Raw genomic sequence first — 21,794 nt, 5'->3', positions numbered from 1 at the left:
TGGCCATACACAGTACTGTTATCTGCAACTACTGTAGTAGTAGTCATATGGGAGCCTTTATGTCAGGCACAGCAGTATGAAAGATAGATAAGCTCACCCAAGGCTGAGGGTCTAAGCAGTGACACATTGCATGTGTTGGGAAGCCGTGCTGTGCCTTGGAAGTCTGAGTTTAACCGGATCCTGTTTCCAAACACAGCCTACAAAAAGGAAGTACATCACAAAGCACTTGAAGACTAGAATAATAAAGATTAAGTTAAAATAGTACAGATTAATACACAAAAAGCCAAGTGCAACACAAACTGATTTGTTTTGCATCATATGGGAAACCCCTTCAGATAGAAATTTGGGGTAAATCTGGGCATGTGTGCCCACACTGCCTTCCATTTTTTTTTATGTTTAAAATGTAATATGTGCAGCACCTTGTGTTGGGTAGGGGTAAGTTTCCTCGGCCAGGGGACAGATCAAGAGCAGTGTGCTACGGACTTGGCCCCCACCGCCATTCCTTGCCCATGCGCATAAAGTAAAAGAGGAGACCTGATCTCCATCAGCAGAAACGTTGAGAATCATTCTGTGCACTGTCTTTGACCGAACTGCCTGCCATGTAAATGGCATTACCCTGGAGACAGTGCTCCTTTTTTGAGTGTCTTATTTGCATACTGTCAATAGGGAACAACACATAAAGATAACTCCTCATTAGTCATGCAAATAACGTAAATTATGGTCCCATATAATATGTCAATTTCCTTCTAAAAAATAGCTTTGCTCTAAAGAACTGCTTACCTGTAATCTCTGCTCCAGATAGTCCCGCACGCTCCTCATGTGATTCTCATACTCGCCACAATGTAGGCTTACTAACTCTGCAGCCTGGAGAAAAAGCAATCTGCGTTCTTATTTACATACGCCTCATATATTCCACAGTGATGAACATACAATAACATATAATTAGGACATTGCTTGCTAAAGATATGGCAGAAATGACGAGGCTATTGGATGGAAATGTGCCCTTGTAGCTATTTGCTCCATATTACCGCAGTATATGCTAGAAAGCCAATAGCTTGCCCATAAAATAGACATAACGCGTTTACCCTGTATCAACAGTTTTGGTTTAATAACTGCATGTAACTATTATAACATCTGCAGTTTAAACTTGATAAGACTGGTTGTCCTATCAATGCTTCACACAGTCTTACCGAAGCTGACTTCCTGTGACTGTACTGTATAATTTATTCTCATGCCAGTTTACAGCTATTGTTTCCCAAGGCTGGTTTCTAATATTTCAAGTAAACAACAAGAAAGGGATGCCAGTCTCACAGGATTAACGGCAGAAATACAGGACCCCCCTATATATATTTGTTGGAGTCACCAATTAGTGACCAAATGGGGGTGTGCAACCCACGGACATAAGAAAAACACAGAGAAAGAAATGTCCTTTAGTTGAGGTGCACGGAAAGATATTAAAAATTAACTTTTATTAGACAATTATAAAAACTGCGAAAATATTAAAACTAACATATAAACTGTGATACACGTCAGACAATGATGGTGTTTAAAACGAAGGTGGCAGGCAGGTGGCATGCTGAAATGTACTTAATAGTTATGTATAAGTGTGTCCCCTTTAAATTAGTGCCTCCACGTGTCCAGTAGGCAAATCTAAGTAGGGTCTCTATGACGAGTATACAGCAGAGCGACCACCCATGTTGTTACTAATAAATGTATTCCCTCTGTGGGGTATATATTTAGTACAATAAGGTGGCGACGCTCGTCCCAGGGCATCCCAACATAAGCCTGTGTATGGGGCGACTACACTGGGGAGTGCAGCCTGGACTAAGTGTAGTCACCTGTGCTGCAGTATGGTGCACGGTGCTACACAGTTGGAGAGAGGACAGTGCAGAGAAGGTACACTGTACAAGCTGTTGCTTAGCCCTTACAAGGGCTGCAGTGACAGCACGCTGGAGAACACAAAATCAAAATGCATATATGAAAAATAACAAAGTAATCAGTATGCCAATCTGACTGTGCACCGCTAGCCGGCAAGCGCTTCGCAGATCAGCTTCATCGGGGCCAACCCGACCCCAGATCTGAAAGAGAGTGGGTGGGTTTGAGCAGCGCTAAAAAATTATAATATTTTTTTTTTTTTTTTATATTATAAATAAAAATGTATAGAAAAGTATATATAATGAGTGAGATTGGTGGATCTAGTACAAAAGATATTTTATTCTAAAATAGAGAAAGCATGTAGCCAGAATTTACAAACTTTTAAAAACAAAAATAAAAAATAAAAATAACATGTTCGTGTCTCACCAACCAACCAAAGCAATCTGGTAGTCTGGGGGTTCCTGCAAGTCCACAAAGAGCTGAGATGGTATCCCAAAGAAAAATGGGGTCGAAGGGAGGGAGGACCAGATAAGATGTTAAGGAGCAGCCCAAGTTGGCTCGAATAACCGACTCCCTCCGCTAGATGTAATAGAGCGGGCTGGTAACCTCTACCTCAACCTTCAACAGGTGTTGGTGTCAGGTGGGGTCAGACTCTGGTGGGGGAGGAAGTTTGGTGGTCTCAGGATCTCCGACCAGCTTGGGGCTTGTAGTAATCTGTGCGGTCCCGCAAGTTTAGGACGAAGCTGTGGCGGTGTCCCCAATTGGGGCTGTAGGAAGGAGGACAAGATGGAATGTCCAGGAGTGGTCCCAAGTGGCTCGGATAGCCAACTCCCTCCGCTTTTGATGGAGTATAGCGGGTTGTTGTCCTCAACCTCTCCTTTTGTGGCAGGATATTTATTGTCCAAATCGGACTGGAATCTGGATGAGGATTAGGCAGGTAGAAGGTCCCAGAATCTTCAATGGATAGGTGTATGGTATTGGTGAAGGTTGGTGAGAGAGTCCTAACCGGTTTCGCTGCTCCAGGCAGCTTTGTCAAAGGATAACTGGCTCTGAGAGCCAACTGGCTTTTATTCCCTGTAACATGGGTCATGTGACCAATCAATTAGAACAACCAATCTCATATTTAAATAAAAACACGTTAGAGTAGGAGGCAAATAGATCCCCATTAATTGACAGGTGTGATGTAGTGTATTACACATTACATATATAAACCTGAACATAATATATAATAAAGATAAAAAAACAGTGTTGGAGGAATACGTGGTAAATAAAAGGGATAGTTCCTGTTTCTGCACGGTCGTCATGGTGACCGTTTTGGCTGTTACTATGTCAGCCAATCTCTATGAGAGGAGACACCTAGTGTTTCCGGGTCTCGTAGCTGCAGGGTTATGTTATGAGGGTGAGGGGAGTGGTATAAAGTGATGTTATCGGCATCTGCCGCATTTTGTCCAATCCGTGGCCTGGTACCGCGTCATGTGGGAACGCTCATCACAGACGGGACCAGGCATTGTGGGCGAAAGTTGTGACGTCACGTCACGTGAGCGGAGCCTCTATTCAGAAGTGAGGGAGGAGTTCCACTGGTCCCATGTCCCGTGCGAACACTCGTCACGGACTGGGCTAGATTGTGTGGGTGGAGATCGTGACGCTATGTCGCGTCATCTAAGCCTCTAATTAGTGATGTAGGGGAGATCCCGCTGCATACATCACGTGGGACGGATCTCACATTTTAATTGGAGGAGGCTTGTTAATGTTTACCTTGACGTTGTCATGGCGATCGGCACTGTTGGAGGTAGTATTGGACGGAGGATAAATGTTATTGTTAACCCTTGCACTACAGAAAAAATACATATTGAATATTCGCTTCCTTCTGCTGATTGTAGTGGTGAAGTAGTTGATCATGGATACAATCGCTTTGGGCAAAAATACCAATGGTTATATATATTAGAGATTAAATATATAGTAATGTCTATAGGCACATTAGGACATAGCATTAAATGGAAATGCATATATTTATTCTTTATAATAAAGGAGATTAGCTAATCATTCTCATCAGTTTGTTAACATAATAAGGTAATTAGTATTGAGTATAGTAATTCTAAGTATGGCAAAACAATTTTCACTAATAATTCTTTGTACTATAAAAATATATACAAATGTTACATTGAATGTTTATTTGATTTTTTTTTTTTTTTTTTTATAAAGTATTTAATTTTTATACCAAAAAGGAAGGAGGAGAGGGGACAGGACACTAGTCGTATGAAAAGAGAGTATCGAGGGGAGAGGGGGAGTATAGGCTCATAATAAATGGTATATAATTTCTAAGTAGTAGGTATATTTACAGTGTACCAATCCGGAAGTGTGGACAATTGAGTTGGGAGAGGAGGAATCCTTGACTATTCATAATGGATGCGGAAATTGCAGTGGTACCGTGGAAAGTTATAGTTCTATGATGTTAAATGACAGAGTTTAGTTCTACCATTTCGTTGAGGCCCTCTGGGTGGATAGTGTTCAGCAGGTGCATCCAAAAGACTTCTTGTTTGCATAGCCTGCTGAACCTATCCCCCCTCTATTGGTGTTTGGGATGTGTTCCACTCCAATGAGTTCCAAACCTTGAGGGTCTGCATTGTGCTTTTCCAGGAAATGCCGGGAAACACTATGCGATGATAAACTTTTAGCAATGTTCCGGCGATGTTCTAGAAATCTGATGCGGAGTTTCCTGGTTGTGCGGCCCACGTATTTAAGTCCGCATTTGCATATCAAAACATAAATTGTATAGGTGGTATTGCAGTTGATGAAATTTCTGATAGGATTAGTCTTATTGTCTGACATTATTTGAGTGGTCTTGGAGTTTTTTATGTGAGTACATGTAATACATCTTGAGCTGCCGCATCTATAGAATCCAACTGGTGGAGAGGGAAGCCAGGACGTCTGTGATGGTGCAATGGTGTTGGTAGGCAGAAAGCTGGGAGCTAGGATATTTTTAAGAGAGCGGTTCCGTTTGAAGATGAAGTTGGGTCTGATGGGGAGTGATCTTGCTAGAAACGGATCTTGGTGGAGTATGTTATAATTTTTACGGATGATGTTCTTCACTTCAGAGAAATGACTGTTAAATGTACTTATATAAGACATTCTTCTATGTTCAGTACTTTTATTTTTTCCTGTTTTGTTGTGATTTGGACTCAGGAGAAGGTCGCGGTCCAGGTCAACCACCTCTTCAAAGGCTCTTCTGACTAAGGGGTCTGGGTAACCTCTGTTTTTGAACGAGGTCATCATTGTATCAGCTTGAGTTTTGAAATCGGAGAGTGTAGAACAATTTCTTCTGATACGGATCATTTGTCCCTTAGGTATGCTTTTTTTCCAAGGGAGATGGTGTCCACTTTGGAAATGGAGATAGGCCTGGCTACCTACATCTTTAGTGTAATTTTTCGTAACAATTTTGTTATTTTGTATTAAGAGGGCCACATCCAGGAAGGAGACCTCGGTGTGGTGAAAAGTGTGGGTGAATTGTAAATTATAAATATTATTATTGAGTGACTGTACAAAATCCTGTGCTGATAGTGCATCCCCATCCCAAATCAAAAAAAGATCATCTATGTACCGCCCATAGAGTACCAGATTCGCGTCCCAGTCGCCGCCCCACACATGGTGGTCCTCGACCTCCCCCATGTATAGGTTGGCGTAGCTGGGCGCGAATCTGGTCCCCATGGCGGTACCCATCACCTGTAAATAGTATGTACCTTGAAATAAGAAATAATTGTGCTCTAAGATGAAAGTGATACAGTTAAGAAGAAAGAGTCTAAGCTACACCCCCAGGTCACCATCGTTTTCCAATCGTTTTTCAACCGCTCGACGTCCCAGGCCATGTGGGATGTTAGAGTATAGGCCTGTGACGTCGAGCGTGAGGAAGTTGTAAGAGTCTTTCCATGTGATCTTTTGTATCAATTTTAGGAAGGAGGTGGTATCCTTGATGTGTGACCTGAGGGTGGAGACCCTAGGCTGAAGAAAAGAGTCCACAAAAAATGAAAGATTAGAAGTTAGAGAATTAATGCACTATCAGCACAGGATTTTGTACAGTCACTCAATAATAATATTTATAATTTACAATTCACCCACACTTTTCACCACACCGAGGTCTCCTTCCTGGATGTGGCCCTCTCAATACAAAATAACAAAATTGTTACGAAAAATTACACTAAAGATGTAGGTAGCCAGGCCTATCTCCATTTCCAAAGTGGACACCATCTCCCTTGGAAAAAAAGCATACCTAAGGGACAACTGATCCGTATCAGAAGAAATTGTTCTACACTCTCCGATTTCAAAACTCAAGCTGATACAATGATGACCTCGTTCAAAAACAGAGGTTACCCAGACCCCTTAGTCAGAAGAGCCTTTGAAGAGGTGGTTGACCTGGACCGCGACCTTCTCCTGAGTCCAAATCACAACAAAACAGGAAAAAATAAAAGTACTGAACATAGAAGAATGTCTTATATAAGTACATTTAACAGTCATTTCTCTGAAGTGAAGAACATCATCCGTAAAAATTATAACATACTCCACCAAGATCCGTTTCTAGCAAGATCACTCCCCATCAGACCCAACTTCATCTTCAAACGGAACCGCTCTCTTAAAAATATCCTAGCTCCCAGCTTTCTGCCTACCAACACCATCGCACCATCACAGACGTCCTGGCTTCCCTCTCCACCAGTTGGATTCTATAGATGCGGCAGCTCAAGATGTATTACATGTACTCACATAAAAAACTCCAAGACCACTCAAATAATGTCAGACAATAAGACTAATCCTATCAGAAATTTCATCAACTGCAATACCACCTATACAATTTATGTTTTGATATGCAAATGCGGACTTAAATACGTGGGCCGCACAACCAGGAAACTCCGCATCAGATTTCTAGAACATCGCCGGAACATTGCTAAAAGTTTATCATCGCATAGTGTTTCCCGGCATTTCCTGGAAAAGCACAATGCAGACCCTCAAGGTTTGGAACTCATTGGAGTGGAACACATCCCAAACACCAATAGAGGGGGGGATAGGTTCAGCAGGCTATGCAAACAAGAAGTCTTTTGGATGCACCTGCTGAACACTATCCACCCAGAGGGCCTCAACGAAATGGTAGAACTAAACTCTGTCATTTAACATCATAGAACTATAACTTTCCACGGTACCACTGCAATTTCCGCATCCATTATGAATAGTCAAGGATTCCTCCTCTCCCAACTCAATTGTCCACACTTCCGGATTGGTACACTGTAAATATACCTACTACTTAGAAATTATATACCATTTATTATGAGCCTATACTCCCCCTCTCCCCTCGATACTCTCTTTTCATACGACTAGTGTCCTGTCCCCTCTCCTCCTTCCTTTTTGGTATAAAAATTAAATACTTTATAAAAAAAAAAAAAATCAAATAAACATTCAATGTAACATTTGTATATATTTTTATAGTACAAAGAATTATTAGTGAAAATTGTTTTGCCATACTTAGAATTACTATACTCAATACTAATTACCTTATTATGTTAACAAACTGATGAGAATGATTAGCTAATCTCCTTTATTATAAAGAATAAATATATGCATTTCCATTTAATGCTATGTCCTAATGTGCCTATAGACATTACTATATATTTAATCTCTAATATATATAACCATTGGTATTTTTGCCCAAAGCGATTGTATCCATGATCAACTACTTCACCACTACAATCAGCAGAAGGAAGCGAATATTCAATATGTATTTTTTCTGTAGTGCAAGGGTTAACAATAACATTTATCCTCCGTCCAATACTACCTCCAACAGTGCCGATCGCCATGACAACGTCAAGGTAAACATTAACAAGCCTCCTCCAATTAAAATGTGAGATCCGTCCCACGTGATGTATGCAGCGGGATCTCCCCTACATCACTAATTAGAGGCTTAGATGACGCGACATAGCGTCACGATCTCCACCCACACAATCTAGCCCAGTCCGTGACGAGTGTTCGCACGGGACATGGGACCAGTGGAACTCCTCCCTCACTTCTGAATAGAGGCTCCGCTCACGTGACGTGACGTCACAACTTCCGCCCACAATGCCTGGTCCCGTATGTGATGAGCGTTCCCACATGACGCGGTACCAGGCCACGGATTGGACAAAATGCGGCAGATGCCGATAACATCACTTTATACCACTCCCCTCACCCTCATAACATAACCCTGCAGCTACGAGACCCGGAAACACTAGGTGTCTCCTCTCATAGAGATTGGCTGACATAGTAACAGCCAAAACGGTCACCATGACGACCGTGCAGAAACAGGAACTATCCCTTTTATTTACCACGTATTCCTCCAACACTGTTTTTTTATCTTTATTATATATTATGTTCAGGTTTATATAAGTAATGTGTAATACACTACATCACACCTGTCAATTAATGGGGATCTATTTGCCTCCTACTCTAACGTGTTTTTATTTAAATATGAGATTGGTTGTTCTAATTGATTGGTCACATGACCCATGTTACAGGGAATAAAAGCCAGTTGGCTCTCAGAGCCAGTTATCCTTTGACAAAGCTGCCTGGAGCAGCGAAACCGGTTAGGACTCTCTCACCAACCTTCACCAATACCATACACCTATCCATTGAAGATTCTGGGACCTTCTACCTGCCTAATCCTCATCCAGATTCCAGTCCGATTTGGACAATAAATATCCTGCCACAAAAGGAGAGGTTGAGGACAACAACCCGCTATACTCCATCAAAAGCGGAGGGAGTTGGCTATCCGAGCCACTTGGGACCACTCCTGGACATTCCATCTTGTCCTCCCTCCTACAGCCCCAATTGGGGACACCGCCACAGCTTCGTCCTAAACTTGCGGGACCGCACAGATTACTACAAGCCCCAAGCTGGTCGGAGATCCTGAGACCACCAAACTTCCTCCCCCACCAGAGTCTGACCCCACCTGACACCAACACCTGTTGAAGGTTGACGTAGAGGTTACCAGCCCGCTCTATTACATCTAGCGGAGGGAGTCGGTTATTCGAGCCAACTTGGGCCGCTCCTTAACATCTTATCTGGTCCTCCCTCCCTTCGACCCCATTTTTCTTTGGGATACCATCTCAGCTCTTTGTGGACTTGCAGGAACCCCCAGACTACCAGATTGCTTTGGTTGGTTGGTGAGACACGAACATGTTATTTTTATTTTTTATTTTTAAAAGTTTGTAAATTCTGGCTACATGCTTTCTCTATTTTAGAATAAAATATCTTTTGTACTAGATCCACCAATCTCACTCATTATATATACTTTTCTATACATTTTTATTTATAATATATAAAAAAAAAAAAATATTATAATTTTTTAGCGCTGCTCAAACCCACCCACTCTCTTTCTTGTCTACTAGTACAGGACTAACTATCCTGTCATAGAGCAGCAGCTGGTTAAAACAGCTCCTATCAGGCGCACCTGACCTACAGTCACCTTGTGTGACTTGGGTCACCCCCTCTACCCATATCGACCCCAGATCTGCCATGATTTAAATACGGTGGAGGAAATGTCTATGCCCAATCAGGATCTACGGTGTACTGGATGTGCTGTACTGCTGTAACTGACAGCGGTCCGCCTCTAATGTCTGGGAATTCACATATGTACAAAGTCAACAGCGGCGTATTTGTAATACTGATCTCTGCTTACCAGGGTATTGTTGTATATATGTGGGCATACTATTAGGGCCACCCTGTATGTCTGGTGGAGGCTCTTGTGATAACCATCAATCGTTTGCAGTGGTTATTAGTGTTGGATCTAGAGTTTAATTAAATAGATCTTACCGTAGTTAATTAGTAAGTCTGCCCCATTTTATTATAATCATTTGTATTTCTCACTATGGCCCTTATTCTGGTTGGTGCGGCCGGAGCCGCATATGCGGCTCCGACCGTGCAGGCGAATCCCCGCCTTCCATACGGATCGCCACGGCCGTCCGTACGCGGACATGTGGCGGTCCGCATGAAAATGGCGGGGGATACGCCTCCACCATCTTGGAGCAGCCCCCTGCATTCGATGGTCGCCGACCATCGAAGGCAGGGCCGCACGCTCCACCAGCTCCCGCACCCATAGACCTCACGGACACTTGTCCGTGTGAAAGCATGTATGGGGGCGGGCAGCTGACATCCGGCGATGTCAGATGCCCGCCCCCAACACATGCGTCACAGCCTCATTTCCATGCGTACGCCCCGCGTTTGCATGGGAACGCCCATGAAACGCGGGGCGTATGCATAGGGAAATGAGGCTAGGTAGCCCCTCACGCCCCTATCCACCCCCTTTGCGGCGGTAAAATAAAATGTGCAGCGATTTCGCCTGCACATGCGCAGAGTGCCCTCTGCACATGCGCAGAGCGAAAACATCGGCGGAACGGCCGCAAGCGGCCGTTACTGCTTAGATCAGAATAAGGGCCTATATTATGATATTTATGATATCAATGGCAGCGCATATATTGGTGATAATGAAACAATTGATAATAATCTCATTGCATTGTTTAGCAACAATGTGCAAACTGTTCGTTATTGTAACATAAATTATGTACCCACAGACATTAAATTCTTCAAGTTCAAAGTGATTTAGAATGTGTGGCCATCATAGAATAGAAATAAAATATGGTGAAATGTGAATGCTGCAAAATAAATAATAATAGGTGTGTGTGTGTCAATGCTACTAGAAATCTCTGTGAAATTCAAGTTGCAACATGTATGTATGTACATAGTAATACCATAATGTGCTCAGTAATGGTAGAATGTAACATGCAGGTAATGTACATGGTGATAAGAATATGTAACAAGGAGGCTATGTACACAGTATTCTGGAATGTAACATGCAGTAATGTACATAGTACTGTAACAATAGGATATACACAGTAATGGGAGGATGTAACATGCAATAATGTACATAGTAACAATGTGATGTACACAGTAACGGGGTAATGTAACATGCAGGTAATGTACATGGTCAGCATGGGCGGTGTAATGGTTAGTATTACTGCCTCACAGCACTGAGGTCATGGGTTTGATACCACCATGGCCCTAACTGTGCAGAATTTGTATATTCTCCCTGTGCTTATGTGGGTTTCCTCCGGGTACTCCGGTTTCCTCTGACATTCACAAAAATATACTGGTAGTTCAATTAGCTCCTGGCAAAAAGGAACACTAGTGTGTTAATTGTTGGAACATACACATGTGTCTTGGGAAAACTAGATGGGCCAAGTGGTTCAGGAGGTGATGTACACAGTATGAGGGAAATGTAACATGCAGTAAAACAAACAGCTATGCAATGAGAAGGTGCTGAGCATAGCATTAGGACAGTGTAATAAGCAGAAAGATGCCCACCTTCCCTAGTCCAGCAATCATTGGGGTATTCTCTGTACTGGAGGAAAGACAATTAAATATAAGTGAGACACAACCAATACATATCAGTGACATGAGACAAATAATGCAATGTCATGCCAAAAGATGACATTTACAGTATGGCCAGGTATAGCCCTAATCAGCACTATGGGGTAGATTTATGATGTGTCGATCAGGGGAATATGCGCTATCCCCGTGCGTTAAGCGCTTCCCCTGATCTATGACACCTGCTGGGCGGCGTGGCAGTGCAGGGCAGGAGGCATAGCGCAGCTACGATATTTCGTACTGCGCGCCTGCCTAATTTATGAACGGTCAGCATTGCTGACCGTTCCGCCGCCTGCAGCTATCGACTTCGACAGCTGCAGGCGGCGATGCCCTATGCCCACAGCAGGGACAGTGCGGTCCCTGCTGCTGGCTCTGAGCTGCGCTGGGGATCTCGCGTGAGTACTGAGATCCCGCACATGCGCAGTCAGCCGGCCGGGGGGAAGGATTAACTGATGCGCTGTCTCCAGGAGGGGACATCGCCGGAGGGGGGAGTTAGCGCTCCCCCGCTTTGGCCGGCAAGATGTTAATACATCTTGTCGGTGTCCCCTCCTGCTTCGCCTCGCTAATGAGGCAAAGCAGGAACTGTTATAGCAGCGAGGGGATGTGTAACGAAGACACATCCCCTCGCATGCCGCCACTGCAGGAGAAATAATTTGATTTCTCCTGCAGTACTGTAACACAGTCCTGTAATACATACACAGCCGGGAATGCAAATATCATCTATATATACTGTACATTCTATATGCAATTAAATAAAATTCCTGGGGGTAATGGATGGTCGCGCTTTTGAGACACAGCCAGGCATGCATATAGATTCATATGCATGCCCGGCTGGGTCTCGGCAGCGCGGCCATCCATTACCCCCAGGAATTACATTTTTACCCCTGTTCCCTGACCACTGCACTAAGCCACGTGAAATAGAGCATAGATCTGACAGGTGAAAAGCACTTGTAGTAGTTGATCACAGTGAGAAGCTGCTGCTCTAACCTGAAGCACAGCAAATGTAGTGTTGTCCAAAATACAACAGAATGTAACTGTATACCCGAGCACCATGTGATGTACAGATAGACCCATTTCAAAAAACACTTGTTAGTTGGTTAGTAAATTAAGTGGTCATAATAGACTGACACAGCTGGCCCCTAATGCACATCTCATTGTGAAACGATGACTTTACATTATACAAGTAAGTGTTCTCAAACAGTCTGCAATGAGTGAAATATAGTAAGTAAGTAAGTATAATTTATATAGCGCACTTTCTCCAACAGGACTCAAGGCGCTTTGCAGACATTGAAAAACAATGCACATAATACAGAGGATGTTGGTAGTACAGTAACAGACAAAAGAAACCCTTAAGTATAATGCAGGATTGGTGTAGCATTTTGGATATAACATAAGTGTTTCACATTTGGTCACAGTTTTACTAACCCCGACTATGTAGAGTGTAAGTAGGGTGTAGGATGGCCTCCGGATACCACTCTGCACCGGGAACTTTTGTGAAGCAGTCCTTAAGCGAAGGGGCGTGGTGAAGGCGGCGGGCAGGTGCGTGGCTGCACAGCACGACCTCTAAATGATATTTAATTCCTGTTTAGAAAATAGCTTACCCTGGTCGGTAGTTCTGTTCCTGTCCTCCTCCATATAACATTGGCAGTAGTGGGGTTTGGTGCCCTATTCCACGAACATAAAGCGCACCAATACGAGGCCCATAAAACTAAACAAAATATAACAGTAAACCAGTGTACAGTATATTAGTAAGTAAGTTTAATTTATATAGCGCACTTTCTCCAACAGGACTTAAGGCGCTTACAGACATTAAAAAACAATGCACATAATACAGAGGATGTTGGTGGTACAGTAACATAATGCAGGAGTGGTGCAGCATTTTGGATAATAACTTCCATGGGTTGTGTACTCCACCCTGAGTACCAGGTGTGGCAGCCATTTTAGGCGCTCTGCGTAGGATTACCCAGGGTTGAAAAGATTACCCCTAAAAGAAATTACCCAAAATGGATGATTTCAATGTATACTCGGGTCCATGTATTTTTCATCCCATTCACAAGTGCACCAGATGAGGCAGCCATGGTGGGCGCACTACGAAGGTTACACTGTAAGGGGCGAGCCATACAAGGACCCAATGCATATATTGGAAAGCATGAACAACGCCCAAAGAAAACCGTAACTAGCACAAAGGAAAGACATGCTGTAGAAATGAATCTCCTTATCTAGAAAATAATTAGAGGAAGCCAGCTGAATATACAATGCATAATAACACGGACTCAGGAAGTCCATCGCCAAGGCTGCAGCCATCTTATATCTGCACCGGAACATGCCGTAGATACAGATTGATACCACTGGCTACAAGACTGGTAATGCTGGACACTACTGTGGTGGGAATAACTACTATCTAACCAATGGAAGAACACTTACACAGTATCTGCTGCTACAATGAAGATTTGCATCTAATGGGGCAGATGTATGAAGCCTGGCAAAGAGATAAAGTGGATTGAGATAACGCACCAGCCAATCAACTCCCAAGTGTCCTATTTCAAACACAGCTCATTGGCTCATGCGTTATCTCCTTCCACTTTATCTCTTTGCCAGGCTTCATACACCTGCCCCAAAATTCTTCTAAAAACACTAAGCTAATGAGACGGAAGTAATGGGAGGGTAGAAATCCAGGGAGGAAATGGAAGCAATAGAGAGAAAGGGTGATGGAAGGAGACGGAGGACAAAGATGAAAAGGTGGAGGAAGAGAGAGGAAAATAACCCTGCCACATGCTATTAGTACATCAGCACAGCGCTGTACCATATTACATATGACATAGTATTCTCATCAATAGCCAAGCCACTTTGTAGACTTTATTGATGTTTGCTTCTTTTCCAGTAATTGAATCTTAATTTTGATTTGTAACATTATTTTAATTTACGTGTGTTAACTTCCAAATATAATGTAAAAAATTTAAAGTATTATAGTAAATCTTGTCCATACATCACAAAACTACCCTAAAGCTAATACAAATACCTTGTGTCCTACAATGGTCAGATAATTGACTCTGAGCTCTTGAACATCAACATTGATCTTTCCCAATGCTTGTGCTGCATCTGTGTGTAAAAGGACAGGGGGCAGCCCCTGCGAGGTGCGTTCTTGAGAAATGGGTGCCAGGCGTTCTGATAATTCCCTCACCGGCTGCAGGGAAGAGTCAGTATTAACAAACATTAATTAAAGGTCACATAATTCATGAGTGAGTAAAATGAAATAAAGACCAAATACCAGAAGCTAATGTACTTTCCTCTGATACCATATGTGAAGTGAAAAAGCGGTGATAACGCACCAGCCAATCACCTCCTAACTGTCATTTTTCAAACACAGCTGATTGGCTTTATCACCAATTCATCAGGCTTAATACATCTACCGCTGTGGGTTTCGAGGAAAGTCTGAGGAGTAGGCACCAACTAGTTAAACCATTGGAGCTGAAACTCCCCCTGCCCCAAGCCCACTTGCCTCCTCCAGTAGACAGCCATGGCGACCATGTACCACCAGGCACAGAAGACTTACAATAGGTTTCTTGCCATGTCTCCTTTCCTTTTTACAGGCCAGGCTGATTCGAGATCTATGTCAGACTTCTTTAAGGGGTCAAGAGTCTGCCTCGTCAGTCATGTTTCTGGAAAGCCTGGCCTTCCTTTCGGACGTTTATGTAGGGTGTGATGGAAGTACAGCCTCCGTGCATTGCACCATTCCCAGCTTGGGACACCCATTTGGTCCTGTAGGGTGTTTCCGTGAATCAGCAGTGCAGTAAGCCTACTTGGTACTGATACGGCTTCAAACTCCCGTGCCCCCCCCCTCCCCCACTGTGCGCATCCTCTCACTAGCATGCGAGGGGATGTGTCTGAGAAAACATCCCCTCACATGCGGCCGAAGGGGGCAGAAATTATTCGATGGTCACCAACCATCAAATGATTTCTCGCCCCTTTGGTAATAAAAGTCAGTATGAACTGACTTTTACTTCCATCGGAGATCGGTGAAAAGGGGGCGGGCGCTGACGTCATGTGATGTAAACTGCTTGCCAAAAGCAGGGAGCACCACGCCTGTGTTCCCATAAAATGCTGGGCGTTCCCCTGCAGCAAACTATTAGACATATGAATAAAACTGAAGCAGCCCAACGTGTCAGATGCTCTTCCATATCCAATGCACAAAAACGTCAAAATCTTAAAAGCCAAGGCAACAAAAGCTGTTCACATTTATCCGTTGGTTCTACAGGATGCTTCGTACAGGAGAGGTGCATTGCTCATTGTATCTGCCACTGATGGAAAGGCTAGAAAATAATGCTCGTTTGATGGTAACAAATTAGTGTCAAAAGTGCATTAAGTGCAGATTGGCAAAACAATAAGCCACGGCAATAGAAGCTTCAACTTTAACTGGAATTTGAATGAAGCTGCATGGTTGGGTACCAATTTATTTTCTGCCCAGGGTTCCCTGGCTTATACTCCAAGACCTACAAATACTCACCATAATGACTCCAGTTTCATTATTTGCCAACATGATGGATATGAGACACGTGTTCGGACGCAGCGCTGCAACAACATCATCGACCTCCACCCTCCCTGTCATAGTAGAGACTGGCACAAACGTCACCTCTAGGAGTAATAAAACACAAACATGTCACCATAAGTACGGATGATAGGGATGTGTACAAACCTAATAATCCTATTCCAATCTGACTAGCCAATGGACCAATAATATATGGTTTTCTATATATATGCCAAGTGTGGGTGATTAAAGGAACATTCCTGGCACTTTAAAACTGACATGAACATAACCAGCTAGCTTTGCTGGGCATAAGATGTTCCAGATCATTAGATGGTTCATTCTATGTGACTCACATTATATTTATTGTTCATTTGTAGACATTTAAATGCACCACACACACAACATATTAAACTTTCTAAAAATATGTCAATAATGTCTGGGTAGCTGGTCATAATTAATGGGGTATATAAAATGTTTTTTGAGAGCTGTGACGCAGAGTAGTGCTGACTGCTCGCTGTCACAGCTTACACGGTCAGTATTCATCTGATCCTCTGCACACGCCGTTTCCCCTTCGCTAGGGTTTTGCAGCGATGTGGAAATGGCGTGTGCAGCTGCCAAAACAGCGAGGCTTACTTCTAAAATGCAGCGGGCTCCCTGCTGTCCCGGTAAATGTCCCGGCACTCTAAATCTACTACTTTATGGCCTCCCTGTAAAACACCTCTCTCCACTCCAATCTATCCTCAATGCTGCAGCCCAGCTTATCTTCCTCTCCAAATGTACTATGTCCACCTCCACTCTCTTACAAGCCCTACACTGGCTCCCCTTTCCATTCAGAATACAATTCAAGCTCCTTACACTCACTTTTACAAAGCCATCACACATTCCTCTTCCATCTACATATCTGACCTTGTCTCTCTTTTCACTCCCATCCGCTATCTCCGCTCCACAATGCACGTCTCCTCTCCTACAAACTGGTTGCTTCCTCCCATTCCCCCCTCCAGGACTTTGGTTTGGTGTACCGTATCTCTGGAATTCTCTACCCCTCCCTATTAGACTTGCCACCTCCCTACAAAACTTTAAATGGGCTCTCAAGACCCACTTCTTCGTTAAATCTAACCACTTCTCATCCTAACCCTATGTTTATGCACACTTCTATTCCTGCTGTGTCACCCCAGTTTGTCTGCCCTTCCCTTAAGAATGTAAGCTATAACGAGCAGGGCCCTCTCTCCTCATGTGCTTTTCTAAGAATATATCTTTGCTACTGTTAATTGTACCAGTGTCCGCTGCTGCAACTGTCTTGTAACCAAGTACTTGTCCTATTTTCTTCATCTATGTATTGTCAGGCAACCCGGAACCGTTGTGGCGCCATATAAATAAACCATAATATAATAATAAATACTTGGTACTTGCCAGGTCTTATGTCTGAAAGCGGTATCAGAGAGAACAATGGAATTCTAGACTACATTATAGCTATAGATTCCATTTGCCACCCAATCCATCCAGTAAATGTCCAATTACTGTTACCCTAATAGCTATTCTAATAAAAGACCAACTCTGCTTCTCACCTCTACAGGGGGAATTCAAGTGTTGTGCAAGCCAGCAGTGATTAGATGGAGCAATGCAAGTCAGTGTTGACATTATGTTGGGCCTGATTCAGGCTGGTTTGTGGCGAGAGAGTTACATTTGGGTGGAGGGTGTACTTTAAATTAATATCTATACTGCAGTGTAAAAATTAAACTCTGTGTCTGTACGTTACATTTGCCCCACCTGCAGTGCACATGGTTTTGTCCATTAGCAAACCAAATGATCTCCCCCCATTGGTTTGTCATTTTGACAGGCTGGAAACTAGTTTAATATGATGGCTGTCTTGCATGAATTATCTATTTACAATTCTTAAGGTCCATACACACTGGACGACTATGCCTAGCGTGTATGGACAGAGATGATCACAGTGCATACACAGTGAGTGGCTTTCTCCCTGCCCGGCGCCGTCAGTGGGGAGAGGATGGCTTTGCATAGCTGTCCTCAAAGCCGCTCATCTGCTGGTATTACCAGCAGATGAGCGGCTTTCCGGCAATGATGCGGGAGCGCGCAGCAGCGCTCACCGCTCATCGCCGGGCCACACACACTGAGCGGCTTTGAGCTGAAAGGCGCACAAACTTGCTGTTTTGAGCGACTTTCAGCTCAAAGTCACCCAGTGTGTGTGGGCCTTATGTCATCCAAATATGCATGAGAACAGAGTATTAGGGGGCTTTGAGGACACTAAAGGTCCATACACACTGGGCAATTGTATGGACAGCGATGACCGCAGTCATGCATACACACTGAACGACTTTCCCCCCTGCCATCGGCGGGGGGAGGACGGCTTTGCATAGCGCAAAGCTGTCCGTAAAGCCGCTCATCTGCTGGCTTTCCCGGGCCATACATACTGGGCGGCTTTGAGCTGAAAGCCACGCAAATATGGTGTTTTGAGTGGCTTTTAGCTCAAAATCGCCCAGTGTGTATGGGCCTTTAGATGCCTTCATAAATATTATAATAATGTTAAATATTATATTCAAATGATTATGTGGATGGCAGTATTAATTCATGAAAGGGTAAAAAAAAGTTTTTTTCTCAATGTGGGCATCGCTTATATTGCAGACTAAACAGCGCTTTTGGACCAAACCACGAGACAATTCACTCCTTTTTAAACAAATTGAAACATTTATTTACATGAAAAAATAAATCCACTGGCCGGTATGTAAATTAAGGTTTACATTTGTTAAAAAAGGAATGAATTGTCTCATGGTTTGGTCCAAAAGCGCTGTTTAGTCTGCAATTTGTTTCTTCTTTTTCCCATAAGGGTTGAGTATCCCTTTGAAAACAGCAGCAGGTTGGACCCTAAACCTGTTTTTTTTGCGCTAAGTTTACAGCTTTACTTATATTGTCAACCTGCCGTACTACAAGTTGCAGTATACACAAGTAGAAATGTAAGCAATCACTCACCGGCTCTCTGCGCCCTCTGCAGGTGGAGAAGCGGCAGTGCTATAGAGTCATGCTCCACATTTGAGGTAATGATGTGTGGCAATGCCCTGTCCACACTGTTGTTCTGACTTTCTTTGCCTCTCGTGCAGAAGTTTTCCACAGCTGAAAACAGTATCATATTGTTGGCCTAAAACAAGAAGGTTTAATGTAATTATGACGCAAAATACTAGTGAGTAAAGCATACCCCACATTAAATAAGATTGCGTATTCACATAGAAGGTGTATCTGGACCGGCGGCCTTCTCTAAATAGACATACAGTAGATGTGCACACCATTACTATAAGTAACTGGGGCTTGCACAGCCTTGCTAGGGGGCCAAAAGTGCGAGTTACTGTACGTTCAACTTCAACATTCCATAGTCTATCATCACATTATACAGTGTCTGTGGGCCTAATTCATACCTGTTAGCAAGGCTGCAATTTTTGCAGATGGACAAAACCATGGGCACTGCAGGTGGGGCAGATGTAACACGTGCAGAGAGAGTAAAGTGAGGTACACACCAGGACGATATGGCCCAAAACGAGCCAATTTAGATACAATCTCGACCGGTTCTATGCAAATTGGCCGTGTTTTGGACCAATTCGCTGCCCTTTTGATGCGATCCCGACCCGATGCGTGGCCCCGCAGGTCGGTCTGTCTTTTTTGAGATCCTACCTGCTGCAGGTAGGATCTCAGAAACGACCATTGCAGTGGGTGGGGGTCGCGATCGGATCGCGATCACATCAGGGACATTTTCGCGGCGGGTCGGCGGTGCCGTCAGCTCGTGAGCGGGTCGTACGTTCCTGTGACGACCCGCTCGCGAGCACTATCGTCCTGATGTGTACCGGGCATTAGATTTGGGTGGGGGTTGTACTTTAAACTGATATCTATATTGCAGTGTCACAATAAAGTAGCCAATATTTACTCTACACAAAAATAAATGTAACTCTCTCTGCACATGTTACATCTGCAGTGCACATGGTTATATCCATTAGAGAGAATTTGCTTTTGCAAGTGAACCAGAATCAGTCCTCCTGTGTGTAGTGCTGCGCTATAAGAATAAAGGATCTATAATTCCTATGGGCAGATCAGTTAGTGATGTCCTTACTAGCTACTGGCAATTCAGGCATATTGAGAAAGTCGCAGTGTGTTCAGAAACACAAGCTTCTGTATCTTGAAGGTTGCTTAAAAAAGTATGTTGCAGGCATGATGCAGAATGCATATGCTATTGCAGATAATAAAGAATGATATGCTCTCCCTTAATGCAGGGAAAGCTCTGTACATACACGCTCTACACCCATTCTTTGATATAACCCCTTACCACAATATGAAATCTCATGTCTTCACTCATTCCAATGATTTGCCCAACTCCACTCTCAGCTGTAGGCCTCTGCTTATGACAGACACCTCCTTTTTGGGTCAAACCTCTATGCAATTTGCCATAAAAAGAATGTAGGTGACAAGACAAGGTTTCACAACTTGCGGTTCCTAAATGACCCACAGTATGTAACCCATAAGTAAATATAGGTGCTTATCTTTATGCAGTTTAATGAAAACCTTAAGAGAGTTCTACGTGATAGTGTGCCACTAGCACGCATGTTAGTAACTCACTTCTGTTCCCCCAGAGGTGAAGAGGACATCCTCTGGTCTTCCACGCACCATTCTGGCTATGTGCACCCGGGCTGCATCTATCAGTTCTTTGGCCTTTAATCCTGAAGTTTAATGGTTACAGAAAAAGAGACGGCTCAGTCAAGTAACATCTATATCTCAATACCAAATAATGTCCTGTAAGGAATCTGGATATGATATGGGCACAGGAACATGGGGCAGATGTATTAAGTCTTAAAAAGAGATAAAAGTAAGGGTGATAAAGAGAGATAACTGTCCAGCCAATAAGCCCCTTACTGCCCTTTTTCAAACTTAGCGAGTTAGGAGCTGATTGGCTGGACTTTTTTTTTACTCTTTAACACCCTTGCGTTTATGTCTTTTTAAGGCTTAATACATCTGCCCCAGAATGTAGGAAGGGGACAGAACTAAATTATATAGACTAAAGCTAATGTCATGGGAGCATATTTATTAATTTTCTATCTATTTATAGTATTTTATAGAGCGCAGCATATTCCATTGCACTTTACAATTGGAAACAACAGTGATAAAACAAACTGATATAGAGGTAGGAGGGCCCTGCTCGCAAGCTTACAATCTATAGGGATAATAGGAGGGATACATAAGGCTATGAATCTATTGCATGGCAATCTCACCAGATTACAAGACAGTCCTGATGGGATGCAATTAGATATGACTGCTAATGGAGGTTATGTGGGGTTCTGGAATATGATAAGCTAGTTGAAGAAGTGAGTTTTCAGGGAACGCTTGAAAGTTTGGCGGATAGAGGAGAGTCTTAAGGCCCCTTACACTTGTCCAACTGACCTGATTGACTTGAGATTTATCCTATGTGCAGGAGGATCAATCTCTTAGTTAGACCCAATGCGCATGGGAACGTCAGATTTTGTCAGACAGGCACATCGGATTTTGTCAGAAAAATTGTCCCAATCCATCTGAATTGGGTCAAATCTGACAAAATCTTACAAGTGAAAGGGGCCCTTAAATGTGCATGGGAGGGCATTCCATAGGGTGGGTGCTGTCCAACAAAAGTCCTGGCTGCATATTGGCTGCAGTGATCATCTGGAACAATGCAGGAACTGGATAGATGCAGAAGAATCAGAATCAGCTTTATTGGCCATGTATATAGCATATTCTAGGATTTTTTTGTGGTAACCATGCAGTGCCAAACAGGGACAGAGGAAACACATGACATATATTACATACATTTCAGAAGCTTTTTGTGGTTCTGGTTGACTTAGCAGAAGTGTATCTGAAGAGTCTGCTGGATGGGAGCATTACAAACAGGTTCTGGCCAGGGTGCAACTTGTCCGCCGCAATGCTACCTGTG

At 43.4% G+C, this 21,794-nt stretch overlaps 1 protein-coding gene across 3 annotated transcripts in view; it reads right to left on the bottom strand.

Annotated features, from left to right (window-relative positions):
- SCLY (selenocysteine lyase) overlaps positions 1 to 21,794 on the bottom strand; it is a 44,833-nt gene that overhangs the window by 5,328 nt on the left and 17,711 nt on the right. For all 3 annotated transcript variants that reach the window (XM_083178169.1, XM_083178171.1, XM_083178170.1), the window contains exons 4-11: positions 20,453 to 20,553; positions 18,824 to 18,989; positions 15,818 to 15,945; positions 14,333 to 14,497; positions 12,915 to 13,021; positions 11,251 to 11,287; positions 781 to 864; positions 98 to 197 (exon numbers count right to left, since the gene is read on the bottom strand). In XM_083178169.1, the coding sequence (XP_083034295.1) occupies positions 98 to 197; positions 781 to 864; positions 11,251 to 11,287; positions 12,915 to 13,021; positions 14,333 to 14,497; positions 15,818 to 15,945; positions 18,824 to 18,989; positions 20,453 to 20,553 (888 nt within the window). The remainder of the gene's footprint in view (positions 1 to 97; positions 198 to 780; positions 865 to 11,250; positions 11,288 to 12,914; positions 13,022 to 14,332; positions 14,498 to 15,817; positions 15,946 to 18,823; positions 18,990 to 20,452; positions 20,554 to 21,794) is intronic.

The sequence above is a fragment of the Crinia signifera genome, chromosome 3 (assembly GCF_055691185.1).
Source record: "Crinia signifera chromosome 3, ASM5569118v1, whole genome shotgun sequence".
NCBI lineage: Eukaryota > Metazoa > Chordata > Amphibia > Anura > Myobatrachidae > Crinia > Crinia signifera.
The sequence above is the reverse complement of the archived record's forward strand: the minus strand, read 5'-3'. Positions and strand labels throughout refer to the sequence as shown.